General features: G+C 40.5%; 1 protein-coding gene across 1 annotated transcript in view; it reads right to left on the bottom strand.

Annotated features, from left to right (window-relative positions):
- The window catches only part of AVL9 (AVL9 cell migration associated), a 69,441-nt gene that overhangs the window by 41,029 nt on the left and 9,856 nt on the right, over positions 1 to 18,556 (bottom strand). The window contains exons 2-7 of the mRNA XM_073678283.1: positions 7,070 to 7,190; positions 5,372 to 5,457; positions 4,988 to 5,059; positions 4,400 to 4,489; positions 3,116 to 3,182; positions 1,994 to 2,034 (exon numbers count right to left, since the gene is read on the bottom strand). Coding sequence (XP_073534384.1) covers positions 1,994 to 2,034; positions 3,116 to 3,182; positions 4,400 to 4,489; positions 4,988 to 5,059; positions 5,372 to 5,457; positions 7,070 to 7,190 — 477 coding nt within the window. The remainder of the gene's footprint in view (positions 1 to 1,993; positions 2,035 to 3,115; positions 3,183 to 4,399; positions 4,490 to 4,987; positions 5,060 to 5,371; positions 5,458 to 7,069; positions 7,191 to 18,556) is intronic.

The following is an 18,556-nucleotide window of genomic DNA, read 5'->3' on the forward strand; positions in this document are numbered from 1 at the left end:
ATTTTTCTGATCTCTGATCTCATGTAATGTAATAGACATATATTACATTACATGAGATCTTCCCTGACTGTTTCAGTCAGAGCCTCCTGTCTGGCTACAGCTGCAGCTGAGCCAGACAGGACACCATATATGGCAGAGCTGGAGGCGGTCATGTGACCTCCAGCTGCCATAGCAACCCCAGGTCCTGGAAGGACTCGGAGGTCTTCGGAGAGTTAAGTTGACGACCCCCTCTCCTCCTGCTGTCTCCTATATGCCGCGATCACAATAGATCACAGCATATAGAAGACAGCTAAGGGTTAACATCACTGGGACCTGATCTAATCAGGTCCCGATGATGTCCCCTGTCAGAGCTAACGCTCTGCACCGGAATCGCAGCGCTTGCAGGACCCTGGGGGTCCTGAGCGCTGCGAGACCACCCACCGTTTTTAAACGTCGGCGCTGCACAGAGCCCGGCAAGCGCCGACGTTTATCTACAGTGGGCGGTCGGAAACCGGTTAAAAAAAACAACAAACACAACCAAAACACACAGAATACTAAGGGGAGCAGTGGGAATAATAAATATAATGCCAAGGCCCCACTATTGGTATTTGGTCAGTATTTTTTCCCAGGAGTGGGTGATAAATGCAGAAATTGTGAACTGTTTCTATTATATCTTTTCGCTGATTGTTCCTCACCTGGTTTTGGCTCCCACTCCTGAGAAAAAATACTGACCGAATACTGACCAAATACTGATAGTGGGGCCGTGGCCTAAGAACAAAAACAGGAAAATTTTGACCTGGTGACAGGTGCTCTATAAGATTGCCTCTTTAATTTGCCCGTTTTGTTAAGATTCTAGTTCATTAAATATAATGGAAGTATTGATTAACCCATTGTCATCATAAATGTGGTGATTCGTTTCACAAATGCACTCCAAAGAGCAAGAAATCGCAACTCAGAAGAAAAATTTCCTCCTTTTCAACCTGGTGCCTGAATTTTACTTTATTCTGAAGATTGTTATTTATTAGGTGGGTCCCTGTGTATGCTGCAGACCAGCTAAAGGAAGAAGACATAGCTGATTCTAAATGGTTAATGTGAGTTTCTTACTCTATATTGTGCAGAGCCAGCAGCAGCCAAAATACACAGAGGATTTACCTACACTGCTGCATCTATCCTCCTCCTCCATAACATTTAGGTATTCATCTTATATTGCCACATGAAGAACTACATTCAGCATGAGTAAAGCCAGATTCAGAAGAGCAGATGCAAAATCATCCATTTTAAAGTAGGAAAAAAAGCGAACAATGTTTTTATTCATATTGTCATCGGTATGCCATCAGTATGTCCGCTCTTTTACTTCTGTATGGCGTCCATTTCATATATTAAAAATGTTAAAATATAATACAGTTTGGTATGTTAATAACTGCAATAGATCTGTGATAAATGCATGACATATGAAGGGTAACTCATATGTGATCTGTTTTTTCCACATACATGGACATAAGGAGCAAGTATGATATGAAAAACTGACCAAAATACCACAGGCTGTGTTTTTAAAAAAACAAACAAAAAAAACAAAAACACATGAACCATCGGACGGACAGCATAGAAGATTGGTCATACGACCCACTACATTGACTTGCATTGGACTGTGTGCTGCGTGTTTTGCATACGGACAGACGTTTATTATACTAAGCTGATGTCTACATCTGCACTCTCCCAATGTTCCCCCTACACAGGGATTGCTGCCAGCGCAGAAGCAGGTAGTCTCACAGAGCTGTCAAAATGGTAAGACATTGGACAACCCCAACTTGTGCAAATGTCAGTCTCATTCTCTTAAATGGACAGTGCTTTTATCATTAAATCAATGAGGAAATGTTTTATTTTTTCCAAATCAGATATGTGCATGAGAAAGGGAGGTGATGCATCCTCTTTAAATCACCAAAAAGGATCCCTATATAGTCTATGCCATGCTTGACAACAAGAGAACATCACTGATATAAAACTAAATACGTACCTTATGTCTAAACTGAAGCACCAGATCACGTGGAGAAAGACCTAGAAAGGAGCAGAAATTATTATTAGAATATATCACGCGTTATCCTTTGAAATGATATTGTTTGTACAGGGTTACTTCCTAGTACATCATGAAAGTAGCACATCCTCCATAGGGTAATAAGTCACTTGGGTAAACAGGGCCAGTCATTTACTTTGCGGGGCAGTAAAATTAGATTGCTCTGTCCGGCTGTATATACTACCACTTGCTTATTACTACACATGCACTCTGTGGGTCTGGATGGAGGTATTTCATTTCAGTTAGGCGCAGATAGAGTGACAGAAGATTCATTGCGCATGATCGACCACCTGCTAACAATTACATATAAAAAGCTACAAGCCAGGCAAATATTACTAAATCTATACTCTTCATCCTTATTACAAAACACAGATATATTTAGAACCAAGCATTATCTTTAAACAGAATAAAAATAAATACACACACAAGCACACACTATGGTGGCACAATCCATGTAAAAGGAAATTTTAGGCAATATCTTCTTTTCTTTCACAACCCCAGGCAGAAATTAAGCAATCCCAACTATACATAGAGTTTCTCCACTAAGCTTCTACTTCAAATACACTGATCACAGATGAGACAAAAAGCAATGGTGTTCAGTAAATGAACATTATAAAAAAATGATTGAGTCACTCAATGAATGTTGTGTATAGCTGATGGAATAATCTTATAGTCTGCATTTCTAAAATCAATAGATGCACAAAACTAAAAAAAAAATTAAAAAAAAAAAAAAATCGGAATTAATCAGCATTTAGACAGGAGATTCAACAATTACTGGAGCAAAAAGTAACCATGGTCCCAACGAGAGAGAGTTTGTGGACTTAAATCTATCTCATGCAATTTTAGAAGGTGGATTTTTTAAATAATATTTCATATGAAGGAGTTTAGGCAATAATGCTTATTTTTCTATATTCTGTTTTAGCGCATTTTCTAAATATACTCTAAATAGCTGTCAGGCATAATATATCATGCTGTCAAATTGTCCTGTGCAATAAAGGTCGGCATTGTGACTGATCAAATGTAAGCTGACATCCTCTTCAGAGAGAGGAACAAAGAGCAACTCACCAAGATATAACTGTGATCCCTCTAATGCACTTCCACCTAATGAACCATTCATATGTTCATAGAGTTCCTGGAGCAAAAAAAAACATGTACAATTAATCCCAGAGCATATACTCATTTATTTTTAATAATTTGTCAGTAGCCTTCTAGAGTGATTGTGAAGACACTGCTGGCAAAACAAAGATTTGCATGCCCCCTCAGCAGCCTGCAGAACAAAATAAAATGCATATTTTCTGGACTGGAATTGCTCGCTCTACCCATGAATGTTTTATGTCTCCCAAGAGTCACATGACCACTGTAGCCGATAAGCTGCAGCTGATGGGATGCAGACTTTTCTATTCCATCAGAGGCAACTCCCACTCTAACGGAATACTGAATGGCTTCAGTAGTCACCTGACAGTGTTAAGCGAGTGCCGGGAGACAGCGACGACAACTGAGAAGCAGCGCCACATCAGGAGGTAAATATGCATTCTTTTATTATTTTGCTGCGCAGATAGGTGCCATTAAAGGGGTTCTCCAGTTTCATGAAAACTGTCACCTGGCTACAGTTTTTTTTTTTTTTAAACACAGATTATGCTTTACTCACCCTACCCGGGTCCGTCACTGAGTCTCTACTGCTGCTCCCGGTGTCTGTTATTGTCTGCAGTGTTGATATTACATCAACAGCACAACAGCTTTTAAATGAGATCAGCGGCTCTGCATGAGTCCCTGAGCTCTCTGACTGGCTGCAGCCCTGTTAACGTGATGTTAACGGTGCAGCCAATAACACACCGAGAGCAGTGGCGTAGACTCTGCCCAGACCCAGGTAGGGTGAGTAAAAACAAGTTTGTTTAAAAAATAAAATAAAAAAAAACCCTGCAACCACGGAACAGGATTTTTCCAAAACCAGAAAACCTTTTTTAATTCATTTAGTAATAACCCTTTAGCAAAAGTACATTTTCTATACAGTGTGGCTCTGGATAGTTGTCATGCTCTAGATCAAGGATGTCAAACTCAAAACTCAAACAGAGGTTCAAAGTAAAAAACGTGGACAGTTTTTCTGGATTCAATTGTACAGTTTTACAATGTTGAGCAACTTATATAAGAGCAAGAACTTTTTTCAAATGCACCAGAACAAAGATTTAGATAAAATGCATACAGCTACATGTTCTATGAAGCGTTACAAGTGTTACACAAGCACAGATTTGAAACTTGCAAAAAAATGGTCTTTATATTAGCTTTTCCCCATCATAAAACAATGCACTGCCTCTGTGAGCTTCAGATCCATTCTTGACTGGTCATACATACCTTAAGAATAGATATTTGTGAAAAATCCTTTTCTTCAAAATAGGCGTGAGTGATTAATTGAAGTTTTGCTTGAAGTAATCCATATAGGGGCTTAAGAAAAAAAACAAAAAACAATCTAAACTGGGCAGTTTTCATTGCACTTCCTATTTTCCACCATAACGCCTTAGGACTGTCTGACATGTCTTGTCTGCTGGAGATGCAGCATATATTCTGAATCAGCCCATCAGTGGGTCAGCAGTTCACAGGTCTTGTAGAAGAAGCAGCAGTTCCAGAGAATTCTTCACATTAGCTAATGGAATTGTAGCTAAAGATATGCTTCATCAACTACAAAGAATCAAAGCTAGAGGCAACTCAACTGTAAAGAATAAATTACACAAGAAAAATAAGAAGTGCAATCTTCTACTTAGTGGCATAGGCATAAAGTATTACTGTCAGTCCTGTATTATATGATATGCAATTACATTACAATTATATTTGCAGAAAACAGCCGTCTTTTATTGCCCAAGAGAGTAGGATTGACCTGCTATTCATACTCTAACATGGCTGAATCATGTCATTTATTCACTGGGCTACAAAGCGGCATCTTACCAGCTGACTCAACACACAGACACTCTTCTGCACAGTTTCCCGGGTAATATCGGCCTGACGCACTTTCAAGGCCTGGAAAATACAGAACTGATTACAGCAAAGGCAGCAAGGAATGAGCAGAACAGCACAACATAATAATTATATAGGAAGAGCCGATTACATGCAGGAGTATGAGCTGTAAAGGCAGCTAGTCATACAACTAATTAATGTGTGCACGGAATGGGATTTTCTTTGTCATCTCATATCATTAACACTTGTCAAATAAATATTCAGAAATTCTGAGATGTTCACTCCTGGTAAGGATTAAAGTCTGTAAAAATGACCAGTGCATGAATAGCTTTTACGTGCTGGGAGACAGTAAATCGGTGTTGATCCGAGCAATACCTTTGCTTCAATCTGTCTGTAACAAGAAACGCCATAAACGGTCTTCCGCTCTCCGCTTCTTGGTGGGAGGTGAAAAAACACGGTGTCTGTGAGAGTAAATACAGAAAACTCATCCACAGGTCAAGGTGAGAAAAAACACGGTGAAACACTGCCCTGGTGGTCTGGGGTAGCTAACTATTGGCATAGATCTGGAAAAATCAAAGTTCTCCTTGACCTCGGAGTACAAAGCGGACGATGCACGATGCAGATTTTATTGCCGAAATTTCGGCAACTGAAAAGAAGTTTCATTCAACTGAACTGACAGTTACAGGACTTTCTGCAACAAAATCTGTATTGTGTGAATTTACTCTAAGACTCTGCTCATATCTACGTTGGAGACTCTAATCTAGCTGTTACAAGACTGGACTTCATGACACCAATCTGAATAACCCCCACTACAGTCAATAGGACCCGTGGGAAACCACTAATGTCCATCATGGGACAGATCAGGAAGTGCCAAAATTTTACAAGAAGAGCACCTAAGGTTTATTTATTTTTTTAAAAAAGATGTTTTTTTGTGTGAAATATTGTGACTTAAAGAGAACCTGTCATGTATAGAAGTGCTATTTATCTGCAGATAAGAGGGCTGATCTGCAGGTAAACAGCGTTAAAATCATACCTGCCAGGCTTGCTGAAGAGCGGCTACAGGGAAGAAATTAAGTAATATCCTCCCTCCAGCTGCTCACTTCCAGTCATCAGGGAAGTGCAGGGATCGCTTACAGTCACTGTTATCTGCACTGTGACTGGTGGCTATAATGACTCCCTGGCTTTAACAGTCTGCTCCTCAGTGTATGCGTGCAGAGCAGGCACATCGCTCAGAGTATAGCGAGCGGTGACTGAAACCGCTATCCTGCACCGTCTCATGACTGGAATCGAGCGGCTATAGGGAGGGATAAAAGTTCAGCAGTGTGGTCAACCAGAAACGTCCATCTCCTTTTCCTCCTCAATACATAAGTAGATGAAGATTTCCTTCTACCTGCGGGCAGCAGCTGTATACACTACAGGCATACAATGGACTTGTGACATGCACAACCTAGTCAGGTGAGCACCCCCTCATCTCCCCCTAACTTCTTCCACCCTATACTGTATCACCCTATGGCGTGTCTCTTTTCTTTCCCTCTTCCAACTCCAGAACAAGATATTATTAAATAAGATACAGAAATAAATCTGTCACCAGGACGCAACCTTAGAAATGAGAAAATCAATGAGTTGTCCCAATGAATACTAAAACACCCATTGTACCAAAATGGGCACCCCGGAAAAAGAAGAAAGGACGCTTCATGTGTAAATGAGCACAACTGGAAATCCATAAAAACAGAAAAGTCCTGCAATAATGCTTCATGGGAGTTACAAATTTCACAAAAGAATCTTCTATATATCACAGCGCATGTTATATAACGAACAGTAACATTGCTGGGGAAAGACAACAAGTAAGTCGTTTTTATTTTAACAGTTCTTTTTCAACGGCTGGATATCCCCTTTAATTTTGCAGGTTGGAAAGTCCACAACTGAAAGCCAAGTCTCATCACACAGAGTCGAAAAGGGTCACAGCAAATGGCCAGCTTACTGCACAGTATATGGGGTTCTGCTCACAAAGCATCTCTCTAGCTTATGATACAAGCTCATACAAAAACATAATGCAACTGGCCATTCTCATACCTTCTTGGAAATTGTGTGCACCATCCGGCAATGCCAGAAATGGAAGGTATTTCCATTCCTCTGGTAAGACGTGGCTGTCGTGTCCCTCTCCTGAAATCAAAGGAGGGTAAGAAAATTCCACCTGAGGAAAAAATAAAATAGATCTCCAGTTATTGGTTTCTAATTTACTGCGGAGATCGGTCTCACCTTAAAAAGTACTAGTATTTTAAAATGACAGCATTTCCAGTCAGCCTGCTACCTTCATTAACATGACTAGAAATGAAATGGACAGGACACAATGGAACACTAATGGGCTGGACATGCACCAAATATTTTCCACCCTCTCTATTAAAGTCACTTTGGGAAGCAGCCCAAAGCATGGCAAAGGAACCAACAACATTTTCGCTCATATTTTTGTGATCAATGGGATTCTTTTTGTCCTATCCAGATAGAAAGACATTGCACATTACCAGAAACGAGTAGAGCTTTAGGAGAAATTGACCTCAAATCTATAAGGGTTTTCAGATATTTTTTTAAAGCCATTTTGGAGGGGGAGATTTGCTGTATAAACACCAATATGGTTTTCCCATTAAAATGATTAGGAAAAATCTTCAAGGAGCTTTTGAAGCAGTTTCGGATTTGTGACCATCAAAAAGACTGTGAACATACACTTAAGGGCTCTTTCAGATGAGCGTATTATAAGCAAGTATGAGGTCTTTGAAAAAAGAAAAAAAAAAAAAAATTGATAGCACATGGCCCAAATTTTATTTAGGCTGTGTGTCCACTATGCGTTTAAGCGTTTCCGCAGCGGCAATTCCGCTGCAGAAATGCTTAAAAACGCTTGGTAGAAGGCCTGCCATGTTCCCCAATGATAATCTGCATATGCTGTGCACATGCTGCGGAAATTTCCGCTGCGGATTATCATTGCGGAAAAATTTGCAGCACTACCAATTATTTTGCGGAATCGAGGCGTTTTCACCGCCATTGACTTGCATTGGAACGCATGACATACGCATCACTACATGTGCACATGTGGATATCATGCGGTTCAATGTGCGGATGGTACACAGTTTTGGAGAAGAGGAGACTCTCCTCCAGACCCGGGTACCATAGTACCTGTAAAAAAAAAATAATAAAATAAAAAATATACATTATACTCACCTTCTGATGGCCCCCGGTGTTCTTATCCGATCCGTCCTGGCTTGCCGGCAGCTTGTGATGGTCTAAAAGGACCTGCCATGACGTTATTTAGTCATGTGACGGGTCACGCGACCACTGATGTTGGCGGTCACGTGACCCGTCACATGACTAAATGACGTCATGTCAAGTCCTTTTAGACCACCGCGAGATGCCGGCAAGCCAGGACGGATCGGATAAGGACTCCGGGGGCCATCAGAAGGTAAGTATAATAATTATTAACATTCTTTTATGGTCACACTATATAAATACATGCCCTTTGCATGGATTTATATAGTGTGACCAAGTTGTCAAGCACTTTCCAAGTGATGCTAAAATTGCTTAGAAAAGCACTTGACAACCCGCATGCGGAAATGCAAGTGAAGAACGCTTCACATCCACATGTCCCTGGCAGGAAAAATTCATGTAAAATCTGCATGCGTTTTTTCTGCCAGGGAGATGCAGAAGCGCTCAGTAAAAATCCGGAGCATTTCTGCATCATGGGCGCATAGCCTTAATGGGTCAGTTTTTTTCACTCGAGCGCCCATGTAAAAAAAAATAAACAAAAAAAATTGTTACATGCACTAGTCTCTTCTATACCTGGAATGAGGCTTCCCATTCTGACCTTCATCTTCCTTTGCACTTATTTATTATGACCTTTCTTAAGAATGTGAAAAAAACAAACATGTATTTTAAGAATATATATGTATATATGCTATGCTGTCCAAGCAAACATTGTTCTACCCTACTTTATAGGTTAATGTGTATGGGCCCAGGGTGGAGAATTAAAAAAACAAACAAAAAGAACCTGTGTACTAGGTGCTCTGGCTTCTAAATCCCTCACCGGTCTAGTACCATAAAAATGTCACATGATGGCTGAAGTCAATCAGCGGTTGCTGATCAGATGAAGCATGCAAATTCCTGTTTGGACGGCAGCTGCTGGCTACAGCTGGCATGAGATATTGTCAGGAAACTGGCAGGGGACAATACTCAGTGCGTTGTGGTGGAGAGGTGCCAGTCCGAGGAGAGGGCGAGACATTATTAGTTGGTTTTTAAAATTCCCTACCCTGGGCCCATACACACTAACATTTAAAAGTAGGGGAAAGTACCTTTAGATAAACCATTATCTTGAAATGATCCTAAGGGGTCCCATTTTTTTCTTCTCTGGGTTAGTTGCAGCAGCAGCGAGTTACAGCATTGAACTTACAAACCAGTGAAGATGCTGGCAAAGAATTAGCATTTTTAGGTCACATTAACATGCTTTGTAGATTCAGTGTCACAATGTTATAAAGAACAGTTCTAGGAACTAGATTTATATGCTTTTTATGGGCTTATACTGCAGGATATTAAAACATTCCTCGGGGTAAGCCTAAGAGTGATAGTTTCATTATACAAATGATATTGTATGGCTGGATGGGAAACCTATGATTATCTGCAGAATGGAGTGATGCAGAGCAGAAAGAATACGAACACTTGATGACAAAACAAGAGGGCAAGGAATCCAATGTCATGACAGGTGGCGATTATGGAAATGTAAGTGTGACTGGCTTTCCACCTGTTACTTAGGTAACTCAAGACCCCCATGAGTTTGAAAAGAGAAATTATGCAGAGTGCCCAGGGTTATATTCTTCATAGGCATTACTTAAAATAAATGAGGAGCTCAATTACATACAGACCTTTAAGTAGTTTTTATTTTCATGACTCACATAACCTAGAATATATTTGTCTTTTACAACGACAACTATAAGAGACACCATCTACACCAGTCACAATGTAAATCCGGCATGATGATGTTATAAAAATAAAAATGTACCATAATTACGTATGCCCGTGAATGGCTGTAGAGCTCAGAGGATTACAAATGTGCATCATTGGATGCTTCTCTGATGATGTGCTCTTTTAGTCACCTGTTGACTTCTGAACAGCAAAGACAATCACCGGTATAGATATCAGGAACAGCTTGCACTGAGTACACAGGGAGGCAAACTACTTAGGCTATGTTCACACGTTGCATTTTTGCTGCGTGAAAATTACAGCATATCAATTCTTTCAGTATTTTTTTACCCATAGAAAGCAATGAGTAAGTGCAAAAAACGCAGCAAAAAACGTTGCTAATCAGTTTTTGCTGCGTTTTCAGTGAAAAAAAGAAGTAGGTACAACAGGATGTGAAACACATTTATTTTTGCGACTTTCTCAAGTTTAAACCAAAATGTCTTGGTGTCTTCACATGAGAGTGGTTGTTAAGATTAGTACAATTTAATTAAATAAGTGATGTGTTTAAGTAAACAATGCCTGAGCAATTCACTGCCCGAACAATGTGTAAAACTATACATTGCCTGACAATGTATGAAACTGAACAATGCCCCTGACCATTATGTGAAAGTAAACAGTGTCCACTAGTGATGAGCGAGTGTGCTCGACACTGCTCGGTACTCGCCTGAGCATCTCACTGCTCAACATGCTTGGCGCGTATTTCCAAGATGTTCAGGCGGGAGCTCGGGTCCCCTCCCTGCACGTTTGGGGCGCTTTAGAGAGCCAATGAACATGCAGCGATTGCTAGCCACGCACTGTAATGCCGTAGCCATCTTGGTTGTGGCATTACAGAGATTGGTTGGCTGCATATCATCATCGGGTTTATATAAGACCTGGTGCCCCTATGCTCGTCACAGTCTAACCCGGGAACAGGCAGAGAAGGGAGAGGTGCTGCTGTGTGAGGGACAGAATTGCCGGTGTAATAGACGGATATATACAGTACAGACCAAAAGTTTGGACACACCGTCTCATTTAAAGATTTTTCTGTATTTTCATGACCATGAAAATTGTACATTCACACTGAAGGCATCAAAACTATGAATTAACACATGTGGAATTATATACTTAACAAAAAAGTGTGAAACAACTGAAAATATGTCTTATATTCTAGGTTCTTCAAAGTAGTCACCTTTTGCTTTGATGACTGCTTTGCACACTCTTGGCATTCTCTTGATGAGCTTCAAGAGGTAGTCACCGGAAATGGTTTTCACTTCACATGTGTGCCCTGTCAGGTTTAATAAGTGGGATTTCTTGTCTTATAAATGGGGTTGGGACCATCAGTTGTGTTGTGCAGAAGTCTGGTGGATACACAGCTGATAGTCCTACTGAATAAACTGTTAGAATTTGTATTATGGCAAGAAAAAAGCAGCTAAGTAAAGAAAAACGAGTGGCCATCATTACTTTAAGAAATGAAGGTCAGTCAGTCCAAAAAATTGGGCAAACTTTGAAAGTGTCCCCAAGTGCAGTTGCAAAAACTATCAAGCGCTACAAAGAAACTGGCTCACATGAGGACTGCCCCAGGAAAGGAAGACCAAGCGTCACCTCTGCTTCTGAGGATAAGTTTATCCGAGTCACCAGCAGCTCAGATTAGAAACCAGGTCAATGCCACACAGAGTTCTAGCAGCAGACACATCTCTACAACAGCTGTTAAGAGGAGACTTTGTGCAGCAGGCCTTCATGGTAAAATAGCTGCTAGGAAACCACTGCTAAGGACAGGCAATAAGCAGAAGAGACTTGTTTGGGCTAAAGAACACAAGGAATGGACATTAGACCAGTGGAAATCTGTGCTTTGGTCTGACGAGTCCAAATTTGAGATCTTTGGTTCCAACCACCGTGTCTTTGTGCGACGCAGAAAAGGTGAACGGATGGACTCTACATGCCTGGTTCCCACCGTGAAGCATGGAGGAGGAGGTGTGATGGTGTGGGGGTGCTTTCCTGGTGACACTGTTGGGGATTTATTCAAAATTGAAGGCATACTGAACCAGCATGGCTACCACAGCATCTTGCAGCGGCATGCTATTCCATCCGGTTTGCGTTTAGTTGGACCATCATTTATTTTTCAACAGGACAATGACCCCAAACACACCTCCAGACTGTGTAAGGGCTATTTGACCAAGAAGGAGAGTGTTGGGGTGCTACGCCAGATGACCTGGCCTCCACAGTCACCAGACCTGAACCCAATCGAGATGGTTTGGGGTGAGCTGGACCGCAGAGTGAAGGCAAAAGGGACAACAAGTGCTAAGCATCTCTGGGAACTCCTTCAAGATTGTTAGAAGACCATTTCCGGTGACTACCTCTTGAAGCTTATCAAGAGAATGCCAAGAGTGTGCAAAGCAGTCATCAAAGCAAAAGGTGGCTACTTTGAAGAACCTAGAATATAAGACATATTTTCAGTTGTTTCACACTTTTTTGTTAAGTATATAATTCCACATGTGTTAATTCATTGTTTTGATCCCTTCAGTGTGAATGTACAATTTTCATAGTCCTGAAAATACAGAAAAATCTTTAAATGAGGTGTGTCCAAACTTTTGGTCTGTACTAATTATATATATATATATATATATATATATATATACATATACATATATACACACACACACAGACAAAGAAAAAAAACAACTGCATGTTGCAAGTCCAACGTAAAGGGGCTGTTTCCAAGACAATCTCTTTACATAGACAGTTGCTGTCACTTGTCACTGCAATAACAATACATAATCTCCATTATTTGCAGAAACGCCAGGCATTGGGCTGTTAGCATTCAGCATTTTTCAGACACACATACATACATACACACACACACCTACTTACTAACAGCATAACATGTCTGGAGAGCTGAATATTTAACGGACTTGTCGCACACAATGTTTGCACATAGTATTGTCTATTGACAGCTCACGTGTTCGGTCATTGCTATTATTAGAGAACATATAAGTGTGGTTAGACTGGTTAGAGTCACTGCTAGCTTCATACCATTATGCATGATGATATATACACACATACCTGATCAAGGTACTATACCTATACGTAATCTGTCTATACAAGTTTTTGTATTAACAGATCAGTAAACAAGGGATTGTATGCGAATATCCAAAGCAAATGTTACATAATACACTGCAAGCCATTTAGCGATTATAAGCTGTGAAACAAGTCATCTCACCTCTAAATACAGTGCTATTCTGACATACTGAATCATTGAGCATTTGCAGACGAAAGTGGCGCCGAAAAATTAGATGGTTGGCCAACTATCTCATGCGTTTACGCCAGTGTCCAGATTCTCCCCCAACTGCAGAAATTGGAGTAAGAAGCAAGGATCGGATGTATTGGACATTATGAATTCTCCTAAGAGATAACTTACATATAGGAGGTATCTGGAAGAGGCTTACTCATATCTACCCACCAAAAACACATACAGTGGGTGCAGAAAGTATTCAGACCCCTTTAAATTTTTCACTCTTTGTTTCATTGCAGCCATTTGATAAATTCTAAAAAGTTCATTTTTTTTTCTCATTTACGTACACTCTGCACCCCATCTTGACTGAAAAAAAAAACAAATGTAGAAATTTTTGCAAATTTATTAAAAAAGAAAAACTGAAATATCACATGGTCATAAGTATTCAGACTCTCTGCTCCGTATTGAGTAGAAGCACCATTTTGAGCTCGTACAGCCATGAGTCTTCATGGGAATGATGAAACAAGTTTTTCACACCTGGATTTGGGGATCCTCTGCCATTCTTCCTTGCAGATCCTCTCCAGTTCTGTCAGGTTGGATGGTGAACGTTGGTGGACAGCCATTTTCAGGTCTCTCCAGAGATGCTCAATTGGGTTTAGGTCAGAATGGTCACAGTTGTTCTGAAGCCACTCATTTGTTATTTTAACTGTGTGCTTAGGGTCATTGTCTTGTTGGAACGTGAACCTTCTGCCAAGTCTGAGGTCCAGAGCACTCTGGAAGAGGTTTTCATCTAGGATATCTCTTGACTTGGCCGCATTCATGTTTCCTTCAATTGCAACCAGTCGTCCTGTCCCTGCAGCTGAAAAACACCACCATAGTATGATGCTGCCACCACCATGTCTCACTGTTGGGATTGTATTGGGCAGGTGATGAGCAGTGCCTGGTTTTCTTCACACATATATCTAAGCAGTATCACCAAAAAGTTCTATCTTCATCTCATCAGACCAGAGAATCTTATTTCTCATAGTCTGGGAGTCCTTCATGTGTTTTTGAGCAAACTCTATGTGGGCTCTCATATGTCTTGCACTGAGGAGAGGCTTCCGTCGGGCCACACTGCCATAAAGGCCCGACTGGTGGAGGGCTCTAGTGATAGTTGACTTTGTCGAACTTTCTCTCATCTCCCTACTGCATCTCTGGAGCTCAGCCACAGTGATCTTGGGGTTCTTCTTTACCTCTCTCACCAAGGCTCTTCTCCCACGATTGCTCATTTTGGCTGGACGGCCAGGTCTAGGAAGACTTCTGGTGGTCCCAAACGTCTTCCATTTAAGGATTATGGGTACCACTGTGCTCTTAGGAACCTTGAGTAATGCAGATATTTTGTAACCTTGGCCAGATCTGTGCCTTGCCACAATTCTGTCTCTGAGCTCCTTGGGCAGTTCCTTTGAGCTCATGATTCTCATTTGGTCTGGCATACACTGGGAGCTGTGAGGTCTTATATAGACAGGTGTGTGCACCTTTCCAAATCAAGTACTATCAGTTTAATTAAACACAGCTGGACTCCAATGGAGGAGTAGAACCATCTCAAGGAGGATCACAAGGAAATGGACAGCATGTGACTTGAATATGAGTGTCTGAGCAAAGGGTCTGAATACTCATGACCATGTGATATTTTTTTAAAAAATTTGCAAAAATTTCTACATTTCTGTTCTTTTCAGTCAAGATGGGGTGCAGAGTGTACTTTAATGAGAAAAAAAGTGAATTTTTTAGAATTTACCAAATGGCTGCAATGAAACAAAGAGTGAAAAATTTAAAGGGGTCTGAATACTTTCCGTACCCACTGTACATGCATGCCGGAGTCATTTTTCCATGTGTATGGGCATCAAAAGGAATAGCCATATGATCACGTTATGTAAAAACAACAAAAAAAAAAAAACACTTGTATCCCTTTCATACATTTTATAAGTAACCAAAATCTGTAATAAATAAATTCAGTACAATAGCGTTGATAATCTCTCTATGGAAGGTGCCAAAGTACAAAGATTTCACACTGTGATATACTGACATTAATTCCAGCACATCAACCACACCAGTGTAAACTGAACACGTCTGAAGCAAGCCGGCGGTACAAAGCCGGATGACTAGCAAAAATACAGCTCTACCTTCACTGAAAATCCTGGAAAAGCCACGACTAAAAGCTTTTCTTTCTATTTAATAAGGGCTAAGCTTTTGAACACAGGGAGGGCAGAATCATATTCTTTAGAAAGCCATAGACATTAGACATCTTTCAGCTCTCCCACTATTAAGGGAGGTAAGCAGCTACACTTGTTTTTGACGGGAACAAAGATCATGGGGAAGAAAAAAAAAAAAGTAAAAAAAATTGGATGGCTGTCAACTTGGCATCATAGTCATTAGATCGAAGGCTCTGCTCACATCTGCATTTTATCCAGTCAAATGATGGATATAAGGATAAATAGGGTTTGTCTGGTGACCAGGAAAAAAAACAAAAAAATCATCCACAAGTCAAGGAAAAAGAAAAAAAAATTGTTAAAGTATTGGAGGTTTATACACACTGCTGAAGGGGTCAATATTACTGGTATATATCTGGTGAAGTCAATGACTACCATGACAAAATCTTAAACTCGATTGTTTTTTTTCACTAGAAAAAGTCACTAGTCCAGCTTTGAAATGCGTTATGGAAATAAAAACCCTTTAACGCATCTTGGTTCTAAGGATTCTCCATTACAGCAGCGCAGCTCGATATCATGTTATCATCTAAACTGGTCAACTATCCTGGAGGAGATCATTCATCCCCGGGCCACAAGTCGGCAGCAGCTGATATCTTCAGGTGTTCATAGGAGTTGGGCCTGTAGCATATACCTTTTACATTCCTTGTATCCAAAAGGGTATCACCCAATGGTCTTGTGCGCTTTTGTTCCCCTACAGTTTTTCTACCAAAATCTTAAAATAATCATATTGAATGAGGTTTATTGGGTGCCCACTGTGTCAGTCATGAGACAGTTTGGCCAATATTTTCTTGGTTTTGCTCCCATGATGAAAAACTATGAAAATAATATAAAAATTGGCACTTTGTGTGCAATTTATTTGCTCTTTGAAAAGGCCTTTATGGTGGGGAATAAAAGATAAGAAATGCATATGTGTGTTTTATCCATGTACATAACACAGTGGTTCAGGGAGCTATTCATAGTGACAGATTTGGTTTACAGGGGCACACTCTAATCTGTGACAATTAGAACAGTGCCCCTTCTATGGGGCCAAACAGTGCCTTTTAAAGAAGCAATCCCATCAAAGTTTTTATCCTCTTAATATATTGCAGTCATCATATTATATAGCACTGTGTACTTACAATTGCTCATTTTGCCTTTCTAAACAGCTAATTCTTCTCTTTTCTCTGCTCTATGTAGAATCAAGAAGTCTCTTTCCCTTGCATTTATCATTCCCCTCTTCAAATCCTGACCCAGCTGCTCCCTCCCCCCCCTGCCAGGGACTTTTGCAGTGACTCATGAGTCACAGGGAAAAATTGACCTCTTGCTTATACACAGATTTTAAATCACATGATATCATAGACCTAATGGAAAATAGAAGAATTAGCTAGGTAGAAGAGCAAAATACGTAATTGTAAGTACACAGTGCTATATAATATGAGGACTTCAATATATTAAGAGGATAAAAAATTGTGATGGGAGGAGGCGGAATGCTTCTTTAATAGAACCAGCCACACCATCAGTGATTAATAAAGGGAAAAGAGAACAGAGTTGTTAACTGATTCTATGGCCCTTAAACATTAGGAGTGGAATTTTGTATGGTAGTCTTCATGAAGTGTATGCAGGAGACAGATGAGAAAAAGATGTGAGCCTGGTAATGGATTCGATGCATCTTTCAGCTGGCGTGGCCAGCATATGGAACGTAATACAGTCAGGGACTTGGGTACACTTCTGTTCTAATTTACACCACTTTTGTGGCATATATTAGGATTCCTTTGTCATCCAAGCAGAGTCTGCTAAAAGTTGGCAGAGCTGGTGTAAAAACACAAAAAGTGGCAGATTTTTTTGCACAATTACTCACTGAAATCTCACAAAATTTGAGTGCAAACAGGTATATATACCAGATAGATGAATCAGTGCCTATATCTTTCTGAGCATGCCTGTGTGCAGATAGATCAGGGCAGCAGAGAACAGCATTGCTGCTCAAATGTGGCTCCTGGCCCAAAATTATATAACTGATGTACTGTGGTGGCCAAAAGTATTGGCACCCCTGCAATTCTGTCAGATAATACTCAGTTTCTTCCTGAAAATGATTGCAATCACAAATTCTTTGGAATTATTATCTTCATTTAATGTGTCTTCAATGAAAAAACACAAAAAGAATTGTCTTAAAGCCAAATTGGATATAATTCCACACCAAACCTAAAAAAGGGGGTGGACAAAAGTATTGGCACTGTTTGAAAAATCATGTGATGCTTCTCTAATTCATGTAATTAACAGCACCTGTAACTTACCTGTGGCACCTAACAGGTGTTGGCAATAACTAAATCACACTTGCAGCCAGTTAACATGGATTAAAGGTGACTCAACCTCTGTCCTGTGTCCTTGTGTGTACCACATTTAGCATGGAGAAAAGAAAGAAGACCAAAGAACTGTCTGAGGACTTGAGAAACCAAATTGTGAGGAAGCATGAGCAATCTCAAGGCTACAAGTCCATCTCCAAAGACCTGAATGTTCCTGTGTCTTCCGTGCGCAGTGTCATCAAAAAGTTTAAAGCCCATGGCACTGTGGCTAACCTCCCTAGATGTGGACGGAAAAGAAAAATTGACTAGAGATTTCAACGCAAGATTGTGCGGACGGTGGATAAAGAACATCCAAACAAGTTCAAGCTGCCCTGCAGTCCGAGGGTACAACAGTGTCAACCCGTACTATCCGTCGGCATCTGAATGAAAAGGGACTGTATGGTAGGATACCCAGGAAGACCCCACTTCTTACCCCAAGACATAAAAAAGCCAGGCTGGAGTTTGCCAAAACTTACCTGAGAAAGCCTAAAACGTTTTTGGAAGAATGTTCTCTGGTCAGATGAGACAAAAGTAGAGCTTTTTGGGAAAAAGCATCAACATAGGGTGTACAGGAAAAAAAAAAGAGGCATTCAAAGAAAAGAACACGGTCCCTACAGTCAAACATGGTGGAGGTTCCCTGATGTTTTGGGGTTGCTTTGCTGCCTCTGGCACTGGACTGCTTGACCGTGTGCATGGCATTATGAAGTCTGAAGACTACCAACAAATTTTGCAGCATAATGTAGGGCCCACTGTGAGAAAGCTGGGTCTCCCTCAGAGGTCATGGGTC

This window comes from Phyllobates terribilis, unplaced genomic scaffold (assembly GCF_046119375.1).
Source record: "Phyllobates terribilis strain yellow unplaced genomic scaffold, ASM4611937v1 Scaffold_4__5_contigs__length_816908805, whole genome shotgun sequence".
Classification (NCBI taxonomy): domain Eukaryota; kingdom Metazoa; phylum Chordata; class Amphibia; order Anura; family Dendrobatidae; genus Phyllobates; species Phyllobates terribilis.